Source organism: Xyrauchen texanus, chromosome 18 (assembly GCF_025860055.1).
Source record: "Xyrauchen texanus isolate HMW12.3.18 chromosome 18, RBS_HiC_50CHRs, whole genome shotgun sequence".
NCBI classification, from domain to species: Eukaryota; Metazoa; Chordata; class Actinopteri; order Cypriniformes; family Catostomidae; genus Xyrauchen; species Xyrauchen texanus.
In genome coordinates, this window is record NC_068293.1 from 27,466,579 (window position 1) to 27,491,332 (window position 24,754).

Genomic DNA, 24,754 nt, shown 5'->3' on the forward strand with positions numbered 1-24,754 from the left:
CTTGTATATGCACACCTGATCCCAAAACCTGATAAAAATCATTAAAACTTAAATTAAAATAAATAAATAGAAACAGGTTTTTTTTAATCAATGTGACAAACTATGACACAGGTTTTTGATGCATTTACAGAATACTTAAATTTTATTAAATACAGCACTTGTGGAATGTTCTTTATGACAGTGTACAGAGATAATGGGGGGGGGGGGGGCAAAAAAGACACGTATTGTAGGATACACCCTTATATCAGAGCATGTTTTCTCAAAAGTACATTGCCTTTGGGTATGCATGAACATTTTTACAAGACAATAGTTATAGAATAGCAGGATTACATTTGATGGTGAATCTACTTTGAAGCAAAACATTTGAAACAATAAAATTTCAATGCAAAATGAAGATCATGACTAACTTGTTCGTAGTTCAACAAAGATTAAGGGTTTTTATAAGATAAGAGCCCAAGTTGTACTTGTACAAATTTCTACATGTACAAACTTCAAAATTGATCATGTTTAATGAACAGAACTACAAAAAAGTACACATGGAATTCCACAAGAATGAATGGACCAACAAGGTCTAATCTGTAGTGTGAAATAATACCCAAATTAGTTCATTCATCCATGTCTTGGTGGACATTTAAAACTGTAGCCTGTCCAGCTTAAGTCACTTAATTATTATGTGCAACAGACAAGATCACAAACGGTAGGGATAAAATTGCACGTAGAAAAATACAGTAAACTGCTGTTATAGGTAGCACTTTATCAACAGGAAGTGATGAAACACATGCCTAGTTCAGCTAAAGGGCAATGACATTAACAAACGCACCAAAATCAATACAAACAGGCCTTTCATTCAAGAGAGTTGATATGGGAGTATATATAAAATGTCAACAACAAATTAATAATTTCAACCAAAGAAAGATTTACAAAATACCACAAACCAGATCAACTGCTGATCACTGTACCCAGATATTAAATAAAAAGATAAGCAGTTAATCAATACACACCTTTATCACCCATTACAGAAAATTGATATCAGTAAGTGTCTTCTGTGCGTATGTGGTGTTATCTGGGTTAGAGCTTCTCTCTTACACTTGTTTGTTGTCCATAGACAACAGCAGCATTAGTAACAGCAAAGGCAGAAGCAACATTGAAAGAGAGATGACTATGTGTGGCAATGCACACATACTGTAGCTGAATATTCAGAAGATCTGCTGTTCAAACAGAATCTTTTCAAAGCCTTCAGGAGGAGGATGGTAGAAATCACTGAACTGGCAGTCTACGATGGCACTGTCATCCACTGAAAATTGAGTCGAGATAAGAGATCAAGAGCTTTGAATGATCAACAAACATATAAATGGCACCCTCATCATGAAAATTCATAGTTTCCTTGAGAGACTCAGATGTACTGTCATCATATTGTAATTTTCAGAATGGAAAACATACTCCAAGTTCAAAACATCTGAAGTCTCTGTAAGTTTAATATTAAATAAATAAAAAAAAAAAACATCTCAGTGATTGTAGTATCTACCGTTTTCCTGACTAACCACTAGGTGGCACCATGATGATTATAATTGTTTGACTGTTTTCTGGTTCCAGACTCCATTACAAACTAGCAATGTGAGCGTTCCAGACATAGAACAAACATTTTAAGTGTTATCTGGAGCATAAATTAGTTCAGGGTTAAAATCGCACAGTTGTTGGCTGTCATACATTATAACTCAAAGTAGTTCATGTTTTAAACTAAACTTACCTCAGTTCATAGCTTCACATCATACACCCACCCTTTAAACTTTGATGAGTGAGGCATTGTCAAAAAACAGTCATTGCAAGTCTCTAAAGCACTTGAGTAAATAGCTTTTTTTTTTTACTAATTTAATACGCTAAACATCACATTATCCACAGAACATACACCAGCACTAGTGAAAACACTGGAGACCGGAAAATGAAAACAGGCATCCGTTATAAATTGTGTAACACTTTCACGTTCAGGAAAAAGGTGGATATGAATGATATACTGTAACTGTGATGGACTCACCATAAACTACTGGGAACACTGTCCCTCGAATACCTGAGGCTGGACAATGCATGTTCTTTCCATTCAAGTACAGGTTCAGTTCCACATGGTCATATGTCAGGCCCTGAAAAAAGAGACGCAATATGTATTACAGTATAAAAATGTATATTGTACTATATTGGTATTGATGGCTCACAATCTTACCCTCAAATGTAACCAACACACGAACAGAAAAAAATAACATACCACTACATCCCCCTCCTGAGGCAGGCTGTTTGCAGGTAATCGGTTCTTCTCTTCATTGTTGTGGTATATGGAGCCATCATGTCTTAGCACTAAGCTGTTACTGTCTCGACCCATTGGCACCTGGTTTAGATTCACCTTCTGAGTAGCCACACCAATCCCCCATATGCCTGCATCACAAACACCCCCACAGCCTTAGGAGACATTACATTGTACACTGCCTAATTCTTACCAAATTACTCTTTATTATTAACCACTTTTCAAAGCATTTAAGCATAGAACATTGATCAAAAGGATTATTAATTCAAAAGAAACACAAATTCAGTCAAGTATGACTTGTAGTGTACATATCCACCTACCTGGTGTCATGTTGTGAATTGTGATTTGAGATATAAAAAAGACTAATGCACTGCAAACCCTAATGTTGTCATTACTGGAAAAATCAAGTTGTTAAAATGTTGAGTTTTGGGCTCATGACTCAAATAACTATTTTCCATTAAATTATTTTTTTAATTCATAGACATGTACTTAAACGATTGAGTAGAAAATTAAGGCTTCGGGGAATAGATACCCACAATGCTTTGTGCTTGAAATATTTAATTAGGATTCCTTGGTCAAAGGGAACTCATGGGGGCACTTAAATAGTTGTTAATATGAATTCATATAGGTTTAAACTCTTTATATATATATATATATATATATATAATTTATGTTGTTTTGTTGCCAATAGTTGTTCTGTCTGAAGTCATCCATTCGGTGATCTGTGTCCCTTTAGTCAAGTTAGACTCTATTAACTCTGGCTCAGTCCTGCTTGTGCAACTGAAGTACAGGCATATATGCATTTCAGTGAAAATTAAGTTTATTTAATGATTGACCAAGAATCAGTAATAATATTTAAGCTGTGTATTATATGACCTAAATTTGTGTCCATTCAATTAAAATTCTTAAGTAGAAACAACAACATTTTAATAGCAAATCTGAGTTAAGTCTACTTACATCTAATTACCGTAAAATAAGTTCATTCTAAAGCAAGTTAAGTGAACTTAATTACACAAGTTTTGGAGATACCATTCCTCAATTCAATTGAGGGAATGGATTTACTCAATCAATAGAGTAAAGTCAACTACTTTTTCAGTGTAACTAAAAACATCTTTAGTGTTTAAAAAAAATGACATTAGATTACATTATGGTAAAATACATTACAATGACCCAAGTCATTTCAAATAGGTCTTCCACCATCAGTAACTAAATGTTTTTATTTCATCAGTCCATGAAAACAAAGGGATATAATATGATGTCGATATTTACTATACAGCTCTGGGAAAAATTAAGAGACCACAGCAAAATTATTAGTTTCTCTAAATGTACTATTTATAGGTATGTGTTTGAGAACATTGAGATAGATAGATAGATAGATAGATAGATAGATAGATAGATAGATAGATAGATAGATATGATGGACGGAAAGCAACATCAAGATGATGGATGGATGGATGGATGGATGGATGGATGGAAAGCAACATCGAGATGATAGATAGATAGATGGATGGATGGATGGATGGATAGATAGACAGATAGGATACTTATTAACATGCATCATTTCAACTTCCAAGGCACTCACCCGTGGACTGGATTTTGAACTCAAAGTAGCTCTTGTTCTGGTGTAGAGGGGCGGTGGCGAGGCAAGCTCCAGTTCCACAGATCCGCCTCCCACTTTTCACTATGACCACATCCGTCCCTGGAAAACCCAAAAGAAAAAAAGCTAACTCTCATGACCACAGCGCCACAACACATCCAGAAGGTATGTATTTCACAAAATGCTATCAGTAATATCTGCTGAATAATGGCCTTTATTGAGGCTGGAATTAAACTCACTCCCTGGATTCACTAAAATTGCATACGATCGAATTGGATCTGTCAGCTCTACACTAGCAACATCCGATGGCTTTTCGTTTAACAAGATTTTAAGTACTGTACACGATTGATATGAGATTATTACGAGCAAATGTATTTATTAATTAAGTTATTGTGTGCTCTATCCGTTGGTCTTTGGGATATCGCGTCATCAGCTAGCTTTAAATATCTTTTCGTTTAAAGTAAATATGGGTCTCAATGGCTCTTACCCATTTGATGCGTGTCTAGCTGTACGGTGGGCATTTCTTTGAGGGGAGCATGACCCGGACCGCCATGCCCACAGCAGCCCATACAACACGTAAACATTGCAGCCATTATAGAACTGAGATCACCGGAAGTGCAGTTGCAAACGGATCCCAGGGAAAATCATGAGGCGTCAGTAAATGTTTCCCATGAGACGCCTCAAGGGGGCGCTCACCGGCTCAGAAAGTCCATTTTCAATTTAAAAGTACTTTATTGGCATGATTGTGTTTACATACAATATTGCCAAAGCATTAATACACAAAACAGATAATGACAAGACAAATAATAATGATAAGATAGAATTAAAATAAGGTGCCATGTAATGAATCAAATAAAATAAAAAACTATAATAACAATATAGGGTCCTACACTATACAATATAAAATAAAATATGCATTTAACATGACATTATGAACATAAGAGAATAAAAGCACTGTTAATTAAGTACATTAAGGCTGTAATTGGTTTCTGAGGGAGTGCAGCGAAGTCTAATCAGAGATCTTGGGCTTTGGTCTAAAATCTTTTTGAATGCGTACGTACACTACACAATATATTAATTTCACTCTATCAATCTCAGTGTTTTGAACACGAGATAATAATAGAAATAAGCCTCTGCAATCGCCATAAAATTATGTTTAAAACAAAACTTATCCGGCAATCACAGACTACTGTGATTGGTCTATATTGATCAGTGCTGAGAAACGTCACAGGCACCATTTGTTAATGCGTTTCTGTGGGGTTAGAGTCTGGACAATATTTTACACCCGAATAATGACTCTGAGATAATTTAACAGGCAATGAATTGAAAATACACAGTGAACAGGGTTATTATTATTATTATTGCACATTTACATAACAAAACAGGGAACATTACAACACCGTAAGACAAAACTACCTTGATAAACATAAGTAGTAAATAGAAAAAGAGGAAGGACAAGGAGATTTATGATAGGGAATAAAGACACTAGGCAAGAATTAATTAACATTTCAAATTTTTCGTCAAACGATAATTCTTATTTAGGTCCTTACTGTATCTGACCAATAGAATCAACATCTGATGAGTTTCATAAGTCTCATGCTTTAATTGCCATTCTGCCTAATAAAGAGTTAGACAATACCTTTAAACGTTATTTATATGATTATAAAGTGAAGTGACCCTAACTCAATTCAAACTTAATTCTAAAATGTTTGTATTGCGACTTTGATCTTCACAGAAAAGAGAAAATTCCGTGATAATGATCTAGTTTTGGGTAATTTTTATATTTTTGTACCTTTATATATGTGTGTGCCCCCTTTTGAAATTAGGCTTTTTTTCTCTCTTTGTTTTTATTTTTTTTTGGTCTTATAAAATCGTATTAATAATTTCTACGCTTCGCTCATGGTTGCCTCTATACTGGCCAATTACGTCACTGCTTGGGGTTTCGTCCCTGATTGGACCATTGAGCGAAGCTGACGCCTCACTCTTCCTGATGGCATGGAAACAGGGGAAGAAAAATCGAGGTCAAAATATTTTGACACGTGACTCAGTAGCGATTGGTTATCGATGCGTCAAGACCCCGACACATGGCACGGGCATATGCGCCTGAAGTGGCGTGATGAAGGATCATCGTTGTGGAAGAAAACATACTGATCTGTGTTTATAGATCGCAGGTTAAAAAAAGACGTGCTTTCAGAATGTCTGTGTATGTCAGCAGGACATGTTCCCATGAGATCCATAATATGAAGTAGTTATTCATTTAACCGTTGAACTGGGCATAGATGTGTTTAACGCTAATATTGACGTAATCTGTGTAGAGAAACGCTGATCTGTGAGAGTTCACCCCCTCAGTAACCCCATCCAAGGATGATGGGATCCTCTTCATTTCTTTGGCACTGGCCAAAACGAGTATCCAACGATTCGAATGTGCAAAAGCACCTTGCCACGCGGACCTTATGCTGATTTCGGCACTGAAATATATGCTACGACTGGTTGCATTGATCAAAATCTCTCTTGAGTATTTCTTTTAAATGCTTAGACTTGATGACTTGACCTGAACTAGTTAAAATTTCCCATTTGGAAAGGGCGAAGTCTGCACAGCAACAAGAGCCTCGATTGCGCTGCACACTGCCCAAGCAGCTAGTGCGTTTCGGTCCAATTGCTGCTGCCACAACTGTTACAGTAACTTGACAACCGGACCCAGGCATACAGGGAAACTCAAACGTTTTTGATAACTCGATGGCGCGTTTCTTTCGTTCTTTAATAAATCATTACCTTGACGTTTGTTGGAAAGGTCCTTGGATATTCCAGCACGAGAGCTCTTACGTGGGCAATTAAAAATGAAATACTACTGCACTCAGAAATCTTCATCACCAGGCAATCTGAACTACCATATTTAGTTGCAGAGGGCTTAATCGTGTCCTGCTTCTCCACGGAATCGCTATTTTACGCGGAAACTCCAAAACAGTTTGTCATGCGAGTTTTGTCATGCAGTTTGTTTTTATTATCTAATGTAGACTCGTGGCATTCTCGCCCTGATACATGAGCAAAAGACTATTTTTTTTTTTTCTTAAATAGCATATACGTGCACGTAATGCAGAGGATGCAGAAGCTTGTCATGTGATGGGAGTTGTATTGATCTGTCATGTCTCCGACAAGCTTTCATGATGATTTTTTCCCTCACTTTAGGATACGATGGAGCTCTTGGAGGAAGACCTTACATGCCCGATATGCTGTTGTCTTTTCGAGGACCCACGCGTTCTGCCGTGCTCACACAGCTTCTGCAAGAAGTGTCTCGAGGGCATCCTGGACGGGAACCGGAGCCCTGCATGGAGACCACCGTTCAAATGTCCGACCTGTCGAAAGGAGACCGTGCACAACGGCATCGCGAGCTTGCAAGTCAATTACTCCCTGCGTGGCATCGTGGAGAAGTACAACAAGATTCGAGTGCTGCCAAAGATGTCACTCTGTCGAGCACACAGTGGACAACCGCTCAATATTTTCTGCGCCACGGACCTGAAACTCATATGTGGCTTTTGCGCCACGACAGGTGTTCATAAAGGACACAAGTTTTGCGCGCTGGAAGAGGCGTACGATCGCGAGAAGGCTGCGTTTGAGGAGTTGTTTCGAGTCGTGGAAGGCTGGAGGGGTGCGGAGGTGCATTCGTGCTTGGAGTCGTTGGAGGGAGCGAAGAAGAAAGCCCTGGAGAGGGTCTCACGGGACGCTGATCGAGTTTCAGAGTACTTTGACAAACTCCTGCGCGCCCTGGAGCACAAACGAAGCGAAATCCTCTCAGATTTTGAGACTCTTAAGCTCGCGGTCATGCAGACCTTTGACCCCGAGATCAACCGATTGCGCTCGGCGCTGGAGGAGCAGCGGCGCGCACTCAACATCGCCGAATCCTTTCGTTCTCTCTCCGATCCGCTCACCTTCCTGCAACAGATGCAGGACTTCAGAGAAAACCTGCGCGTCCTTCGGGGAACGCCTCTGCCATCGCGGACAGACATGGACGTGGGTCTTCTTGGCTTGCAGAACTTCGATGTGAAGGAATGGGACCGGTTCCGTCTTGGAGAGGTGGACAAACTGTGCGCCCCCTACGAGAGCAACGCTTGCCTGGCTCCACCGCCCCCTGCTGCGCCGCGCTTCTCCCGTATGATGTGGAGAGTTCTTCTGGTTGTATGTGCGTGTCTCCCTGCGCTGAACTTTCTGCCTTCAGACTGTATTTCCTTAAGCTTCCACGAGAAAGTGATGACACTCGGTGGCTTTTCTTTGCCCGGTCATGGAGAAATTCTGCGCTGGCTCGGGTTCTGCTGGAAAGAAGCGGCAGCAATCTGCACACTTTTAACCGAGATGTGCCGAAACTGCATCTTGGAAATGATAAACACGACATCAGATTTCATCAGCTGATTCTATAGAACTCCATCCATTAGGTACTTGTTTATATAAATGGGCTACTACAGTCTCAACCTAGAATATGCCACAGATTTGAACCTTTGGGAAATTTTAGTTTTTGTTTCTGTACATGTTGAATTTGTGACAATAATTGCCATTTCATATAGTGTACAGTCAGCATTTGTGTGCAGAAATGTGCCTCAGACGTGTGATGTGTGTGCCATTAAATTACACTGGTGTTGTCTGTTGATTTCAGTAACGTGTGGATGGATCGTTGATTTATTGGCTAACATCGCCATATCATAATTAATAAAATGTATTTTTCACTGCTGTAGCTCTCAAGTAATTTTCACATATCATGCAATTACCCTTATTGTACCAGCAGTTTTGGAAACACCAGCAAAGTTTTCTAAAAGAAAATACTATGTTTAAGAGAGGAGGAACACTTATTTCGATTAAGCATTGCCATCTTTATTGCACTCTGTGTGGGTTATCAGGGTACTTAATGTTAAAGGTTAAATGACCGTATTTCAGACTCTCATCATGGTCAGTCTATTTCCTTTTCTAATTTTTTTAACGAACTAATCCTGCTGTTTTAACTAATCGCAGTCAAATACTGTAATAGGAACTTGACCCTGAGACGGAAAGTCTTGAGGCATGTCTTAACTAAATTGGTTTATGGAATGGATTGGGGTAGAGTAGTTACATTATATACAATTTATTAGTTTTGCTAATTATTCAAACCTCATCAACCCCTTTTTAACTAAAACAATGCACACAAGGGACACTGGAGAGCTGTAAGATCGAAAGCAAGTGTGGACTGATTTAAGAGCAGAGAAAAATAGGAATTCCCGTTTCCCCCACAATTTAAATATTGTAATCCTAAAGAGATTCTCGAATGTCTCTGGTCTGTTATGACCTCATCACTGCATCCCTGCGCACGTCACTGTACATATATTTAGCCGACTGTTGCCAGGCGAATAGAGATGAAAAGTGAAATTGCCTACTTTAACCTACTTTACAAAAATACATTTTACATAACTTCAAGTAATCTGAATACCCGAATGTATTGATATATAGCCTACTGTAGGTTATATAGCATTCTGAAGCCTGCAGATATAGGCTACAGCCGAGACATGGAAGATCACTGAAATGGCGCCAATGTGTTATGTAATCTTTACTCTTCGATTTTTTTTTTATGTAATATTGCCTCTTTGTAATAATTTGTAATAGTGACAAATACAAGTGCAATTTTTTTCTGTTTTAATTGCTCTAATTCAAATTGTCTTTAATTTTTTTGGTTTTGCATGGTTACGTTTAGTCTCTTCAGAGGAACTGACGATGCATTGAAATCGCTGTACACAGTTGGAACTTAAATCAAGTTTTCTCCTGTTCCTTAAAAAGTTGAAAATCTGTTTATAATATATGCCACTATAAGAAATGTAAATATCTATCTATACATACATAGGCCTATATGTACATTTGTGTCTAGAATTATGCTAAATTATTATAATATTTTTGTTAAAATAAATAACATTGCATACGTCAAAAACAACGACTTATAACAAAAGACAAACGTAAGGCTCTTTTTGTGCCCTATAACAAAAACAACAAAAGTTGAACATTAATTGTTCTGTTTTTTTCTTGACACTGAAGAAATTTCAGTAAAAAAAAAAAAAAGGGTAAAGCAATGCCAGAATTAATATTAGAGTTTATATTGTGACTCGATTTAATAATTTCCATTTTTATATTTTTTTCTTCATTTAAAAAAAAATAAATTATATTCTATTTTATTCACCATTCCACTGTCATATCGCGCATCCAACTTTGCATGATATAAATGGTGCAGCAATAGGAAGCATCAGCACTTAGGTTAGTTATAAATATTACAAAACTATAGCTGTTTTGGGTAAGAAACAGATATAAAATATCTTTCCATAACAAATGTTAACCTTAATTCAAATAAAATGTCCCTGCATTTTGAGATAGAAAGGGGCCGTCCGGACTTGAAACACCTTTTGTCTGTAGTAGGCTATGAAGAGAGCATGACAGTCACCAGATGTATGCATTTCAATTTTGGTTACTATTACAGTAAAATATATTTGATCCATCTCCAAGTTGTCCCGACACACGCTTCAATATGGCCTTTTTATCCTTTGGAGTTTCACCCAAACACATTAACCAGTAGCTAACATGAAGTAGCCAAATGCAAAATCGGTCTAATCACAATTAATTATACAAAGACAAATTGCTGTCCACTCATTTGTGACCGTGGCGGAGAGTTTAACCCGTTTAAAAAACATCAAAATGAAATAGCCTATAGCCTTCACTTGTACTTTAAGCCACTCTAACAGGGACTTCTGGAGCATCATCCCCCAATACAAAAGTGGGAAAATAGAACTGAGGGCGGCAAATGAAATAGGCCTAATGAAAATGTGGTTGTCTATTTCAAATGAAGACTAATAAAACGCATCCCTTTGTAATGCGTCTGCCACAAGCTGTTCATATCAAATCATCTATTTGCTTAAATCACGTTAATAAAAATAATTCACACTTATTTTTATTTTATCCTGACAAACGTTACCATTAAATCTTTAAAATTGGCGATTCGCCATAAATGCATAATTTAAGACAGCTCTATGACCCACTGTTCCTACATTGACACATATGACCTTTAATTAATATCTAAAAGTAGGCTATCATATGACTAAAATGAAACATCAGAGATTAAATCGTCGTGTGTCAAAGGTGGTCGTGTTACGAGTTAAGGGCAACAACAGTTTAGATAATGGCAAATTAAACACAAACATAACGTCATTTCTTCTTTATTGCCAAGGATACAAGATGTGATAGGCGCATCATTCAGACATAGAAACCACAAATGCTCAAAATGGGCCTTATAAAAGAGTACTCAGATCAGAGCCAGATACATATTTTAACCTCGGAGGAAAACAGTCGTTTTATGTTCCAGCAGGCTAATACATTATAAGCATTAATCAAAATGCAAGTTTCAGAACCAAATTGTTCAGATTTGTACAAGATACACATACAAGCGAATTCAAATCGTGTTCACGTAGCTGTCGATTTACTTGTATAGCAAAGGTGATTAAAAAATGATGGCAAGTATTTCGATGATAAGAGCTTTGCATTGCGTGATACGGTCCTTTTTTATTTCATTCCGACACAAAAAGCTGGGATTAAACTAAATGTCATCGTTCTGAAAATTACTTTGTATTAGTATCATATATAGGCTACGCACAAATACTTATACGCAACTACTTCTTACTGTTGACACGAAATTACACTAAACCATCTATTAGTACAATTACCGGAATGACTGAAATAAAATGGCCTCAATAGAAATTCTGGGATATTAGCGCTTTAAAATACATGGAGGCTAATATTAATATTTTATAAATATGAAATACATGATCAGTATGGAGACTTATCTTTTTATTTTTAAATATATATATATATATATATATATATATAGCCTATATATATATATAATTGGAGGAATCTCCTGTGAGTAAGACTAATATTTATATGCAGTCCATTACAACCACCTGAACAAGTTAAAAATTGCCTAAAAAATTATATACAAGTTAAAAATGAGTATGCCACAAGTCACAGTTTTTTTCCACTTTCTTTTATTTTTCCATTTTATGTCTTTGCATTGACAGATTTCAGAAGAATATTTAAAGTAAAACAGATCTGAAAATGAAAACTGTGTGTATGTATGTATATATATATATTTCTTTTTCCTTTTTTTTTTCCTCACAGTATAGATTTGCATATTGAGGACATGCAGCAAACAGTAAAAAACAAACAAACAAACAAAAAAAAAAACATTTGGCATAAACAAAGAAAATGAAACTGTCAACTGATTAAACAAAAAGCTACTGAAACTGTCACACTTTTTCCAATGAAACCTAATCACTGTGCCTATCTTTACCTTAGGCCATTCAGATTGCTCCAGTGAAGCTGAGTGACTTCTCTATGTTGGACTGATGATTCAGTCCATGAAGGGATTCCAGTAACAGTGAGTCAGCCACTACCAGCACCAGCTAGGCCCTGGTAGCTGTTAAAAAAAAAAAGACGATGTGCATATGCTGCTTGGTGACTTCTTGCTTCAGCAGCACGAGCAATATTGGAGGCATTGGCCAAGGAGTAACTCCAATATTTACATGCTGCTAAAGCAAGACAACACATGCGTATGCCTTCACACATACACACTCTCTTTCCTGCTGTGTAGGTCCCAGGAACTGATGCTGCAGCACATCACGGCCTGCATCTCTGTATCACCACAAACCATTCTGTGCTGCTACACCACCACCTAGAGAGGGTCCCTTTCTCTCTCTTGCTCTTAATCACAAACACTCACACCTTCAGTAACATGACCAAGCACTACCAGAATCAGAGCGAGTGACTCTTCTCTTCTCTCTCTTTCCATCTTTCTTTCCCTCAGTATGGCTTGAGGTTTTCCAGGACTCCATCTGAAACACAAGAGAGTAGGATGCTTGAGTCACACTGACAGTATGCTAGACGTGAGGCTGCCAGTTTGTAAGTATGAAAATTAAGTATTGTGCCATGTAACTTAATGCTGCACCAAGTACTGGACCAAACTGAATAATCAAATTTTAAACACCTTGCTTTGCACTTTAAATACATTTACTGTTGTTTTGCCTTGTTTATAATTAAACATATTTTGGGACAGGACGCAGGAGAGGACTCAAAAGTTTATACATTTTCATAATTTCCGATTAAAATTACCCATGCACTTACATTATACTTTATCCATAATTTCTATAGACCAGGCTCGATGGAGCTCTTGGCAGAAGCACTTCTCAGCACCTATCCTATATTATACCAAAACCTGGCCTGTTGCTACTCATCAAAATGCAATATCAAGGAAGTATGAAACAAGCACAATTTTCTTCTAGACCAAACTGGATTTAGCCCAACATCCATCCTCCTAATCATCTTCAACATCGGAATCAGCCTGCCACCAGATTTCCAAAGCGGTGTCGAATCCAACATCAGTAGATATCGCCACTAGACCAAAACATATAAGGAATTTGTTGTCCTTTCTGAATCAATTTTACATCATTTTGTATTTATGTAAAATCTTTAATGTTAGTGTTTACCATGTGGGAGTTGACGAGAGACATCATTAATGTGTTTGAACACCTCAATGTGAAGTACTAGTTATATTAGTAATTAACAATATTTGGACTGAATACATGTAACTGGGATTTTAATACCAAATACAGTAACCAAGCAGCAGCAGTTCCTTGACATATCAGCTTTGTGAACACCTAGAAACTAGTTATGAAGTAAATAAAATAAAAATAATAATTTATCATCACCCATGGGAGAATTCTGAACAATCATTCCAGTAAATCTTTATGCCTGCAAAAATAGTACCAAATGGTTGAGCAATGAACTGTGGCAGAAGGTGGAAGCTCCTGCATACTGCATGCCCACTGCAGTTTAAAGCCAGCATTATAAATTCAATAATAAAAAAAAATTATAATAATTGTTTCAATGTATTATAGCTAGTTGTTATTCACTGTTATACATTTAATAAACTGTATATTTTGGAAAAGCGAGGGATGGCAGATGACATGAACAGTAATACAAATTTCATGGTAATGAATTTGTGAAAAGAGTTTTAAGCAAATAAATGATGGTCTAAACTATCACGCTTTCTTTATTAGGAATCTTAAGGGGCTTGCTAACAGAAAGGTTACAAACTTACTAACATAATCATGGAATTTGGGTCAATGATGCAACACGGCTTCACAGTCAAGACACAGGCCATTGTCAAAATGCAACATTTTTGATACATATAGGGCTTGGGTCCTGATTAAACTGCTGACCACAGAACAATTTGCATTGTATGTTTTATTTTTTTTAAAGTAATACAGAAGATTCTGAAAACAAAAATTAAAACCTACCTGGCCTCAATAAAACCTGCATATGGCATGGTCAATGCTTAATAATAAGAGCCTATGACATGCATGTGATATTGACATTACATTTTTCAATCTAAACAAGAACTGGCATTTTAAATTTTGCCAACATTTACTTAAGTACATCAGAAGCAAAAAATAAAACAACCCCACACATTATTTCAATTATTTTACACTTTCACAGAATCTGGAGTCAAATCTCTTCGGCCCGAAAAAAACAAAAACAAAAGAGCGATTTGTTGGTGTTGGTATTTACCCAATACAGAATAATGACCTTTGCAGACAAATACAGACCAATGAATTATCCAGTTATTTTCACATACTATACATTCTATATCATACTATTATCTTTATCATACTATACATTCTATCAAGTTTAAAACGGCTTAACACTTTGCTAGTAAAAGATACCCAGTTGTAATATTGCTAGTTTGCTAGTGCAAACAACCTCTGTGTCGATCTAAAGCAGACATTTAATTGCTTAAAGGGGATTTTATAGCTTTAATACCATGATGGCTTTGCCAGATGTCAACTGCTTAAAATTATTAAATGGGACTACACCACCTGAACTTCTCAGTCTCTAAAAATCTGTTTTAGCATCTCTCTTAAAACAATTAACACAACATAAGTTAAGCTGCTCAGACACTATTGCGGTGATGTTTTTTTTTTTGTATTAATATCATTTTTTTGCTTCATCACAGGAAGTCCAATTCGGAGGCTAAAAAGGCCACCACATAGACTGTAAAGCCACATGTACAGCACTTAAGATCTGATGCAACAGACTGCAGTAAAACTAGATTAAAATAATCTAAACAACACATAGGCCTATTTAAAACAAAACCTTTAGTTAGTTTAACAGTATGTGTACAAGTTGGTGTAAAGATGCCATGACAAATTGAAAAATTTCAACCATATTATTCATATAAAGGCAGTTAAACCTTTACATGTACCTTTCCATTGAAGCTCAATTTGTATTTACCCAAACAAACAAAAAACACTTCACACACGACTAGGCCTGATTAACTGTCCGCCTGGTCCAGTAGCTTATAAATGGCATTCTAAAGGCATAAAATGTATGACATTTACATTTCTGCTTTTAAAATCCACTCTATTAAATAATAATTATTTAAATGCCAACAAAAGATGGACTTCTGGCACTAAAACTGACTGAGAAAACGTTTACCTCCTTTCTTTGACTGCCCCGGTCGCTCTCCTTCCCCCTCTCTGCCTCACACAGCAAGCCTTATGTAAGATATTACAACTGGGTATCTTTTCAGGAAGTATCTGACCACATGAATTTTTATCATGGAGAAAAAAATGGCAATCAGACAACTACCAAGAGTTTAGAAAGAGAAGCCGGAAAACAAACAAAGACAAATACAGTGTATTTAGAGAAAGAGACAGATGCAATAACGTTTTATACTCCATAATTCAATTTTTTTTTAAAAAATGCATTCTTTTTGAGCTTGGTGAATCTGTATTTAAGATGGTTAAAGAATGGTAAATTGCTGAAATATTTTTGTAAAAAATAATGCCACTAAGAGCGGGAAAAAAAACAGTAGTTATTTTATTGTGCAGTTGGTCTTGCCTCCATTTTGGTGTTTAATCTTTAAGACTTGCTACGTTTTAATCCCTCAAAATAAATGCATGTTACATGCACCATATTATGCCAAAATATTAAATTGTGCTATAATTATATAATTTGATTATATACACAACAGTGCATCAGAAAAAAACTCTCCCTTATAATCTGAAAAATGGTAATGGTAACATGCGTGTGTGTGTGTGTGTGTGTGAGTGAGGAGAAACTTCAGGGTGCCAGAATGAGTGTGTGTGTGATAAGAGGGGGTGTGAATGAATGTATAACATTTAACCTCTCTCTGCTTGTGTTCAACTGAGATCGCATGACCTCAGGGTCAAAGGGTATCACCTTCCACTCCTCAATCAACATCAGCATCTGACATGCTCACACACACCGAGACTTGCACTCCGAACAGGAAACCCTCCCAACTAATTATTTTGTCATAGATGAATGGTCAAAACAAAATTTAGCAAGACCAGTTTTATTTTTGCAAGCATAACTTCAGATCTAAAAAATTATTGAAAGCAAATAATATCCACCCTAAATTCAGCAAAAACCTATAATGTAGCTACACTCCTGTACTTGCAGTAGTGACAGAAGTGTGTGTGTGTGTGTGTGTTGTTTCTGCAATGAAAAAAAAAAAAAAAAGGTAAATAATTAGTTAAAGAAACAATGACAGCCGGCAAGCCTGCACACCTGTCTGACACCGCTGCACACCTGTCTGACATCGCTGCACCAGAGTAAGGCATGGTGGAGCTACACACTGCAACACACACATGTACCCTGACTGCAAACTCTCGCTGTTACACACATGTACTGACCAAAGAAAAATTGCATCTACAACAGCTCACATCCAACAAAACCCTAAACTGTATCATTAGTGAAGCAAGATGCTCTAATCACTTCATATCTGTTCTGTAGTTCTCAGAGTTCAGGCTGGCTTGCTTTTCACATGACACACACACAAAAAAACAGCTTTCACATACACACTACTTTCCCTATAATCATCAAAAGCGCATGGGTGATGTCGCAGAAACATTCTGTGTGCCTGTGACCACACATTTGCAGCTGCACATTACAATGGGCCAAAACAAGTAGAACACTACTGTTTAAAAAAAAAAAAAAAAAAAAAAAACTCACTGTGTGTCATGTCACCATTTTTAACAGTTTATTATTCCACATAACTTTTTCCACCTTTTAAGGCTTTCGTCTCATAAAATTAACTGCACAATTAACGGATTAATAAGTCCCATAATAAAATGTGTGTTTAGACTCTGGTCAGGAGATTTGAAGTGTACGACTTCATTTCCTGCAAGTTCATGTTTACACTCTCACACTTGTAACCATACAAAGCATGACTGCCTCAATGCATTCTTTTAACTGGCCATTTAATTCTTTACACCTCGCATTTTAAATTAACTAATTTAGGTTTTTGCTTTTAAAACTCACAGCATGAGAATTCAACTTTTTCTTCATCCAAAGGCCAGTCCATGATACAGAGAAATGTCACAATCTCATGCCAAGACATGTTTTCTTGACAATATGTTCAAACATATTTTAAACTCTTTCATCAAGATGAACTGCCCCATTATAACAGTCATCTGTTTTGTTACAGTAACTGTCTTGCAATATATAGTTATCTAAGACTGCAGACCAAAAGTTAGAAGACAAGTGAATGAACACACAATTATCAAAATCTACAAGTTGAGAACTGGTACCATTTCTTCCAATCTCTTAAATGAGACAAGGAAAATGTAATTTTATAAAAAATAAATAAAAAGTGCATAAAATACAACTCACAACAAAATCTGGTATAGATGAGTAATGCATATTAACTCAATGCACAAAGTGTGACCAACCTAACCTGTAAGCTAATTGATCACCTAGCTAATTGATCATCCATCATGATGGCAATTGATCAGGTTGCCAGATTTTAGCTGCATATGCAGGATTAGGCTTTAAAGTGTTTTTTAAGTCAAACATACAGAGCAGGACTTAAATGGCATTTACAAAGTTTAAATATAGATATTACAATATGAACTAGTACTAGTAATAATAATGTATTTACAGAGCCCATTGTTTGTCGACTTCGTAAAATATAAATATGAGAATTATGACAAATTTGTCTACTGAGTGTACAAAAAAAACAAAACATTGCAACTGTTAAAATTATTATTATAGTATTATAACTTATACACTAAAAGACAAAGGTATATTTGAGTGTATGATATCCCTGTTGATTGCAAACTGCAATGTTGTGAACATGATAGAGAGAACGTTGTGGTTTACTTGTGGGGGTTTCCCTACAGTCCCAGACAGGATCAACACATAGGACAAAAAACTGCCAGGAAATTAAAAACAACACAAAGCACTCTTAGTACTGATGCAAAAAAGTATTGGGTGTTTTTATTTATTGACTCTCAATATAATAATATTCAGTACTGAGCTATGCTGATAAAAAAAAACAAAAAAAACAACAACAATGATTAATATCAGGAAATTAAAAATTACAGAAAATAAAGCACTCTTAGGACTGGTGAAGGTATTTTTTTTTACTCTATCTGGAAAAATACTGGGCTAATGCTAATAATTTAGTACTGGGCTATACTGACCACACAAAATAACATTTTCTTTTACATTTAAAAACTAAACCATGTACATCTCTCAGCAAAAGACAGGTTGCAAATTCTATTTGACTGTTTGTTTTTTACTTATTTTCTATAACTAATGTAATTTCAAATACTAGCACACAAGAAAATAAAAATAAAAAATAAAATCTTGGTTGCACCTCAAATGCAATTTCTCTCCAATGGTAACATTAAGACTGACGGTTTGTGTTGGGTAATTTATGCTGTGATGTATATTTTTTATAATGTAAAGGTTATGTTACAGGGCTGTGCTGATTTCTGGTGTAACCAGTGTCACTAATTCTTTATGAATAGCCATTAAACATCGGACTCCAATATAACACATATTATGCTATTTAGGCTAAAACAGACAGCATTTAAACTTTTCAGACATAGAGTGACTGACTTTTTAGGCCTATCTGCTACTAAAAACCACATGTCTAAATGTTAGAAATTCTTTCATCTGTTAAAAAAAAAAATCTGTATTTTAAAACATGATATCAAATCTGTACACACTTTGCATACAACAAAGTTTAGGATGATGAATTTAATTATCCAGATTTAATCTGATTCTCTGAGCTCACTGGCCTGATTTTATTTATTAGCCTGTTTGGGCTCAAACTGACCCTTGGTCTTCTGCAGGGCTAACCTCCATGACATCACATGATATGGTCAGGCCTATACATCAGTCAACACAATTAGGGGGTCAAAGCACCATGGTAATGACTTAATGACCTTTCAGTATGTGACCTCTAACCCACTACTTCACTTTCCATGAAGTAGTGGGTTTTCACTATGGAGTCGAGTGCAATGTAAAAACGCCACCAGAATTACTTTGAGCATATAAAGGGGGAACATTGGCGTTGGTGCAAGAACTGAGGCGCATACGCTGACACAAAGCTTTTTATGAATCCCTCTGCAAAATAAGCGACTGCCGACAAACGATTCGCCGTCTCCCTCTCACACACACACACGTTTATATCGTTTCACCTAATATCACTCTAAATTATGATCACCAAGCGTTTTCGTGGAAACATTGAATACAATTTTAACCAACACCTGAAACAATGATAAACAGCCGCACTTCACTATTATACAACCAGGCCTTAAATTATACGACAATGCAACTTTGTATGTCATTTCAATGTATAGGCCTGCATCTGGCTTATTGTATATAAAAGTATGAATGTGTGTCCATAATACTTAGTGTAATTGCAAGAGTAAATGTAACAGAAAAGTTGAGTCTGATGTCGCAATCGCGTGGTACTGTAAATCACCACATTATGACGTGTGTTCGATCGAGATTAAACTGTTCGACAAACTAATCAAACTCACTTTCGTCTATTCAGGGTTGTCTTCTTCATTACCGTCTACAAACCCAATTTACTTTTGTTAGTCAGAAATCACAGTAATTTTTAATCCACTTTGGAGGTTACCTGAATTTTTTTTTATTCTAATATTTTAATCAAGACTCTACAACATTAATGTTTGAATCGTTACATGTAATAAAATAAATCATATTCTTAGTATGCAAAACGTCACACTTACCTAAAACATCTGAAAATTGTAATCTTTGTAAATCCATAAAAAAAATATTTCGCAATGGAAAATTCAAGACGATGTACCATTTGCATGTAGTTAATGTAAAAAAAAAACGGAAAGAAAATGATTCTGTACACTGGTCACCACTACTTATTTCAAAAAGAGAGAAAAACGGCGAAGAATCGGACAGTGCTGTTCGGATCACGGTGTATCGCTCGCTGATAGGCTGTCGGGCTCGCCGGTCGTCTCGCTCTCATCACCAATCCCGCTCAAACACAACGTTTAAAAAATGCACAAAACCACCTCACTCCACCAAGCAACACACATCAATACATTCCTCATGGCATGCGCTAATTTCCCAAATTTTTACAGATTTTTCCGAGTCGTCCATGTATTTGTAGGATTTTTTCGAATAATAAAAATATTAATGTTTCGTTTCCATAGCGCGGCTCCAGTCGGACGCCCCTTCTCGGGTTTAGATGCTATCCGGATTAGCCTACTAGCTTACTTCAGTCTTCACTTCACTGTTTGTCACTTAACACCGTCTTTTGTGTCTCCCCCGCTCAGTCACAGGGAAGCAACTGCCTCGAATTTGTGCTCAGTTTAAGGAACAAATATCCCTCCTTTGTTGTCCGAAAAAAAGAAAAAGTATTCCCTCGCTCACATTACTGGACTGCCGTACGGAGCCTCTTTGAGCAGCTGCTGATGCTGTAGCTGCTTACTCGAAAATGGCGCCGAAAGCTCCAGTCTTCATTCAAATTGGCCGGAGCCTCCCCCTCCCCGCATTGGGCATGCCGGGACCTAGAGCACCACGCCGGATTGGTCGAGACGAAATGCACTCTTAAACCGGCTAGCAACCCAGAGCCCACGCACAAATACACCGCCAACGGAGCACTGTTTAACCGTAGCTCTGCCGGTCCGTGTCATTTGCAATGACAAATCAGGTTTACACCATTGATAGTTTAAGGCGAGTGTACTTGGCGGCACAACGCTATGATGAAACCAACCTAGAAACTACAGCTGATCTGAATCGTATACGGTCAACTCATTTAAATGTACATGAAATGCACGTATTTTCTGCATGGGATTTTCCAACGCTATAGTAAGCGTGTATGGCAAAGCTATGACGCGATATCATTTTATTTTAAGCGTGAATTTAACAGGGAAATCAAACATTTGAATGGGATTAGCTGTTTTGATTTCGGCATGTTCCATTACTGTCTCTAATGACCTGTTTAAAACGTGCATGTGCAGTTACTCGAAGATATACAACGAGAAGCCGAAGCAAACGATCACACTAGATGTAGCTTGACAACAGACTCTTCGCTTTACTCGTACAGCAGGCAGAGCAACTGCGAGCTGCGTCACTCACACCACCAGCAGCGTGAAGGTTGATTGGGAGAAGAAAGAAACTGCGCTCCATCTGTCAAATCCGCCCCTTTCAGATTACTGCCGACTGCATCATGCGGACAGTGACTAAAATTTGACACCACTTTGTAGCTATTTGACGATCAACCTCTGATGATTCATTTGAAAAGATTTAAAATATCTAGTGGCTATGTGACTATATTTCTTTCAAAACTCCAGCCTTATTTTACCAGGATGAACTGCAAATGCACAAACCAAGACGATATTACATTTACTCTTAAAGGCATAGTTCACCCAAAAATTTGAATTCTCTCATCATTTACCCTCAGGCCATCACAAATGTGTGTGACTTTTTTATTTTTTCTGCAGAACACAAAGATTTTCAGAAGAACATCTAAGCTCTGTAGGTCCATACAATGAAAGTGAAGGGTGGGCATAACTTTGAAGCTCCAAAAAGCAAATCCATACAACTCCAGTGGTTAAATCAAAATCTTCAGAAGAGATGTGATAGGTGTGGGTGAGAAACAGATCAATCATGCAATTTGTTTTTACTATAAATCTCCACTTTCACTTTCTTCTTGTTTTGTTTGCGATTCATTTTTCATTGTGCATATCGCCACCTACTGGTTGGGGCTGGTCAAAGGTGGAGATTTATAGTAAAAATGCCTGTTATTTTACTTTTGTAAACAAGGATTTAAACACTGGAATCATATAGATCACTTTTATGCTGCTATTTTGGAGCTTTACATTTCTGGCCACTATTTTCTTGCATTGGACCTTCAAAGCTAAGATGTTCTTCTAAAAATCTTAATTTGTGTTCTGCAGAAGAAAGAAAGTCATACACATTTAGGACGGTCTGAGCGTGAGTAAATGGTGAGAGAATTTTCATTTTTGAGTGAATTATCCCTTTAAGAGTCTGGGGTAAATGGCTTCAACATGTAGAACTTTTTGCTATCTTGAGGACTTTAGTTTAAAATATGCTCTAGTCAGCCTATTAGAGCAGAAACTGGCCACTATTCAGCTATAATAAATGGTCGGCATTATTGTATTTTACATACAGTATATCTTATATTTAGGCACACCTACATAATCTCAAATAAAGCTGTTGACATAAATAGCCACAAAACATCTGAGAGACATCTGAGAGTGGCTTCCCACAATGCCAAACCAAAGTGTACAGTATGTGTAAGTCTAATGTATTATCAAGGGATGTAGATGTGAGATAAGGAATTTTGGTAACACTTTATTTTACAGTGTCCTTATTACATGCATTGAATATAGTAATAGTCTTATTTATGCATAATTACAAGCAACTAACCCAAACCCTTACCCTGGCCCTAAACCAATAGTAAGTACATGTTGTTAATCAGTAATAAGCAGTAATTAATTGTGTAATTACACTGTAACAAGGACACTGTAAAATAAAGTGTAACTGGAATTTTGACCTCTTTTGTGTACAGACAAGCTGGTAAGGACAGGAAGTGTGTCAGCAGCAAAAGAAGTAAGAAAAGAATTGTTCTGAACTTATCAACCATGGATGACTTCACTGTTAGACCTTGTTATACTTTTTTACAGTAACTAATTGTAAACACTTGTGGGAGAGCATTCATCGACTGCTATCGCAGCCTTAGATAACGTGTCAAGTGTGAGAATATACAGCCAGTGGACCCCCCACACATCTTTTTTTTTACAGCTACTGTAAAAAACCTGATTACAGTAAACTACTGCAATTGCTGTGCATAGTTATTTGCTGTTTACTGTAATTGGTACCTGAGGTATATTAGCCAAAATGCTACTGTGTATACTGAATAATAAGCACACCTCATGAGCCTCTTTTAAAGTGAAAACCTTTATGGTCAATTGTATGCCTTCTCCTATGAATTCCCCCATATCTCTTAAAAGTTTGTCTAACTTTATCTGAACATTTAAAGGTAGATATACTAACCATGATAACTTTATCCAAACATTTAAAGGTGGACATTGATACACTACACATTGTGCTCACTTGTTTTGGCCGTCCTCATCCTAAAGGTCAAAGTATACTTATGTGGCTTTTCCACTGCACGGTACAACTCGGCTCGACTCTGCTTGCTTTTTGGGGGTTTTCCACTGTGGATAGTACTTGGTACTTTTTTTAGTACCACTTCGGTTGAGGTTCCAAGTGAGCCGAGCCAATACTAAATGTGACATCAAAACCCTGCAGATCACTGATTGTTCAGAGTGAATGGTCACTACCAGGGTCACTGGATTTGCGTCACGTCAACCCGCTAGTTAAAAGTTAGCTACAGTGATAGCAGTATTGTTTGTTCACACAACTTTCGATTGTAAAAAGAAATGGCTGTGCGCAAAACCACGCTGTGGTCAATAAACGAGGTGCAGACTTTCCTCTCATTAGCGATGAATGAAACGATGCAAAACAAAAAATTATTTCAGGAAGTTTCTCAGCTGTTGGCCGCACACGGCTACCACCGGACCAAGCAACAGTGTAGGGAAAAGTTAAAAAAACTTAAAAGTGACTACAGAACCATCAAGGAAAAGTGGAAGTGGTTCGACCAAATGGACACTATCTAGACCGGCGTGCAATGGGAGGGAGAGGGCGCTGGACTCAGCCACGGCACTGTTGCAGTCCACGATGTAGGATGGTACATTAACTCTTTACTCTGCTTGAAACCTTCACTTTATTTCGTTGACCAGCTACTGGGAAGCTTGCTTCTAAAACAACCAGGCCAATTTAACTGTTAACATTTAGTAAAATCACCATACAACAACTGTTTTATGCAGCACAGTGAGCTAATCTCTAACAGCTAGCGGTCTTGTTATTGTTTTATGTCGCGTTTAAGATGATGTCACGGCAGTAGAGATGGCACAACTATGACAATCATCCTATAATCCCACCCAAATTGAGGCGGCACTAAACAGCAGTGGAAAAGCAAGCTCAGAAAAGTAAAGAGAGTTGAGTCCAGTCGAACTGTAAGGTGCAGTGGAAAAGTGCCATTAGTTTGTCCACGTTGGTGATCGCTCCACGCACAGTATTCATGACGCAAATCTTGTCATAAGCACCTTCCATTGACTGTACTAAAAGAGTATTGCCAAACAGTGGTAGTGCACATGCGGCGAACATGTTCGCATTCATTCACGGTCAGATTATACTTTGAAAGGCAATATGGTTTACAGGGCACAATCTGAAGACAAAAGCATACTATGGTTGTTCGTGTTGGAGATCACTCCGTGCACAGTATGCATGTAAGAGATTTTCTTGACATGCGACAGTCCTCGTCTGTGCGCATGGTTGGCGTATGCTCCTGCCATTGACTGTATGAAAAGAGTATCGCAAAGCAGTCGTAGTGCTCATGTGCCGAGCATGTTCGTAATCGCTCCCAG

General features: G+C 37.2%; 2 protein-coding genes across 4 annotated transcripts; one reads left to right on the forward strand and one right to left on the reverse strand.

The window, feature by feature from the left end:
* Positions 1 to 182: 182 nt before the first annotated feature.
* On the reverse strand, positions 183 to 7,068 carry spryd7b (SPRY domain containing 7b). The gene is made up of 5 exons (XM_052148216.1): positions 4,378 to 7,068; positions 3,876 to 3,992; positions 2,258 to 2,424; positions 2,033 to 2,135; positions 183 to 1,294 (listed from the first exon to the last, which is right to left on the reverse strand). Exons 1-5 carry the CDS (start codon positions 4,481 to 4,483, stop codon positions 1,197 to 1,199), a joined length of 591 nt encoding a protein of 196 aa, XP_052004176.1. The 5' UTR covers positions 4,484 to 7,068; the 3' UTR covers positions 183 to 1,196.
* Positions 3,945 to 14,093, forward strand: trim13 (tripartite motif containing 13). Of its 3 annotated transcripts, XR_007972453.1 has the most exons (5): positions 3,945 to 4,055; positions 7,077 to 8,317; positions 12,240 to 12,321; positions 12,748 to 12,842; positions 13,092 to 14,093. XR_007972453.1 is itself a non-coding variant. In XM_052148215.1 (3 exons), exons 1-2 carry the CDS (start codon positions 4,026 to 4,028, stop codon positions 8,292 to 8,294), a joined length of 1,248 nt encoding a protein of 415 aa, XP_052004175.1. In that variant the 5' UTR covers positions 3,945 to 4,025; the 3' UTR covers positions 8,295 to 8,317; positions 12,240 to 12,371. The 3 variants fall into 3 exon arrangements, 2 of the variants coding, with proteins under 2 accessions (XP_052004175.1, XP_052004174.1); XM_052148215.1 differs by lacking the exons at positions 12,748 to 12,842; positions 13,092 to 14,093 and having other exon boundaries at positions 12,240 to 12,371; XM_052148214.1 differs by lacking the exons at positions 12,240 to 12,321; positions 12,748 to 12,842; positions 13,092 to 14,093 and having other exon boundaries at positions 7,077 to 8,641.
* Positions 14,094 to 24,754: the final 10,661 nt, after the last annotated feature.

What these genes read in the sequence shown, in the direction of transcription:
- trim13 (XM_052148215.1), top strand. Translation starts at nt 4,026, where the DNA reads ATGACCACAGCGCCACAACACATCCAGAAG. An exon ending in CGCCACAACACATCCAGAAG is followed by an intron (nt 4,056 to 7,076) that starts GTATGTATTTCA and finishes CCCTCACTTTAG; the next exon opens with GATACGATGGAGCTCTTGGA.
- spryd7b (XM_052148216.1), bottom strand. Translation starts at nt 4,483, where the DNA reads ATGGCTGCAATGTTTACGTGTTGTATGGGCTGCTGTGGGCATGGCGGT. An exon ending in GTTCAAAATCCAGTCCACGG is followed by an intron (nt 2,425 to 3,875) that starts GTGAGTGCCTTG and finishes TTTGTGATGCAG; the next exon opens with GCATATGGGGGATTGGTGTG. An exon ending in CTCAGGAGGGGGATGTAGTG is followed by an intron (nt 2,136 to 2,257) that starts GTATGTTATTTT and finishes CTCTTTTTTCAG; the next exon opens with GGCCTGACATATGACCATGT.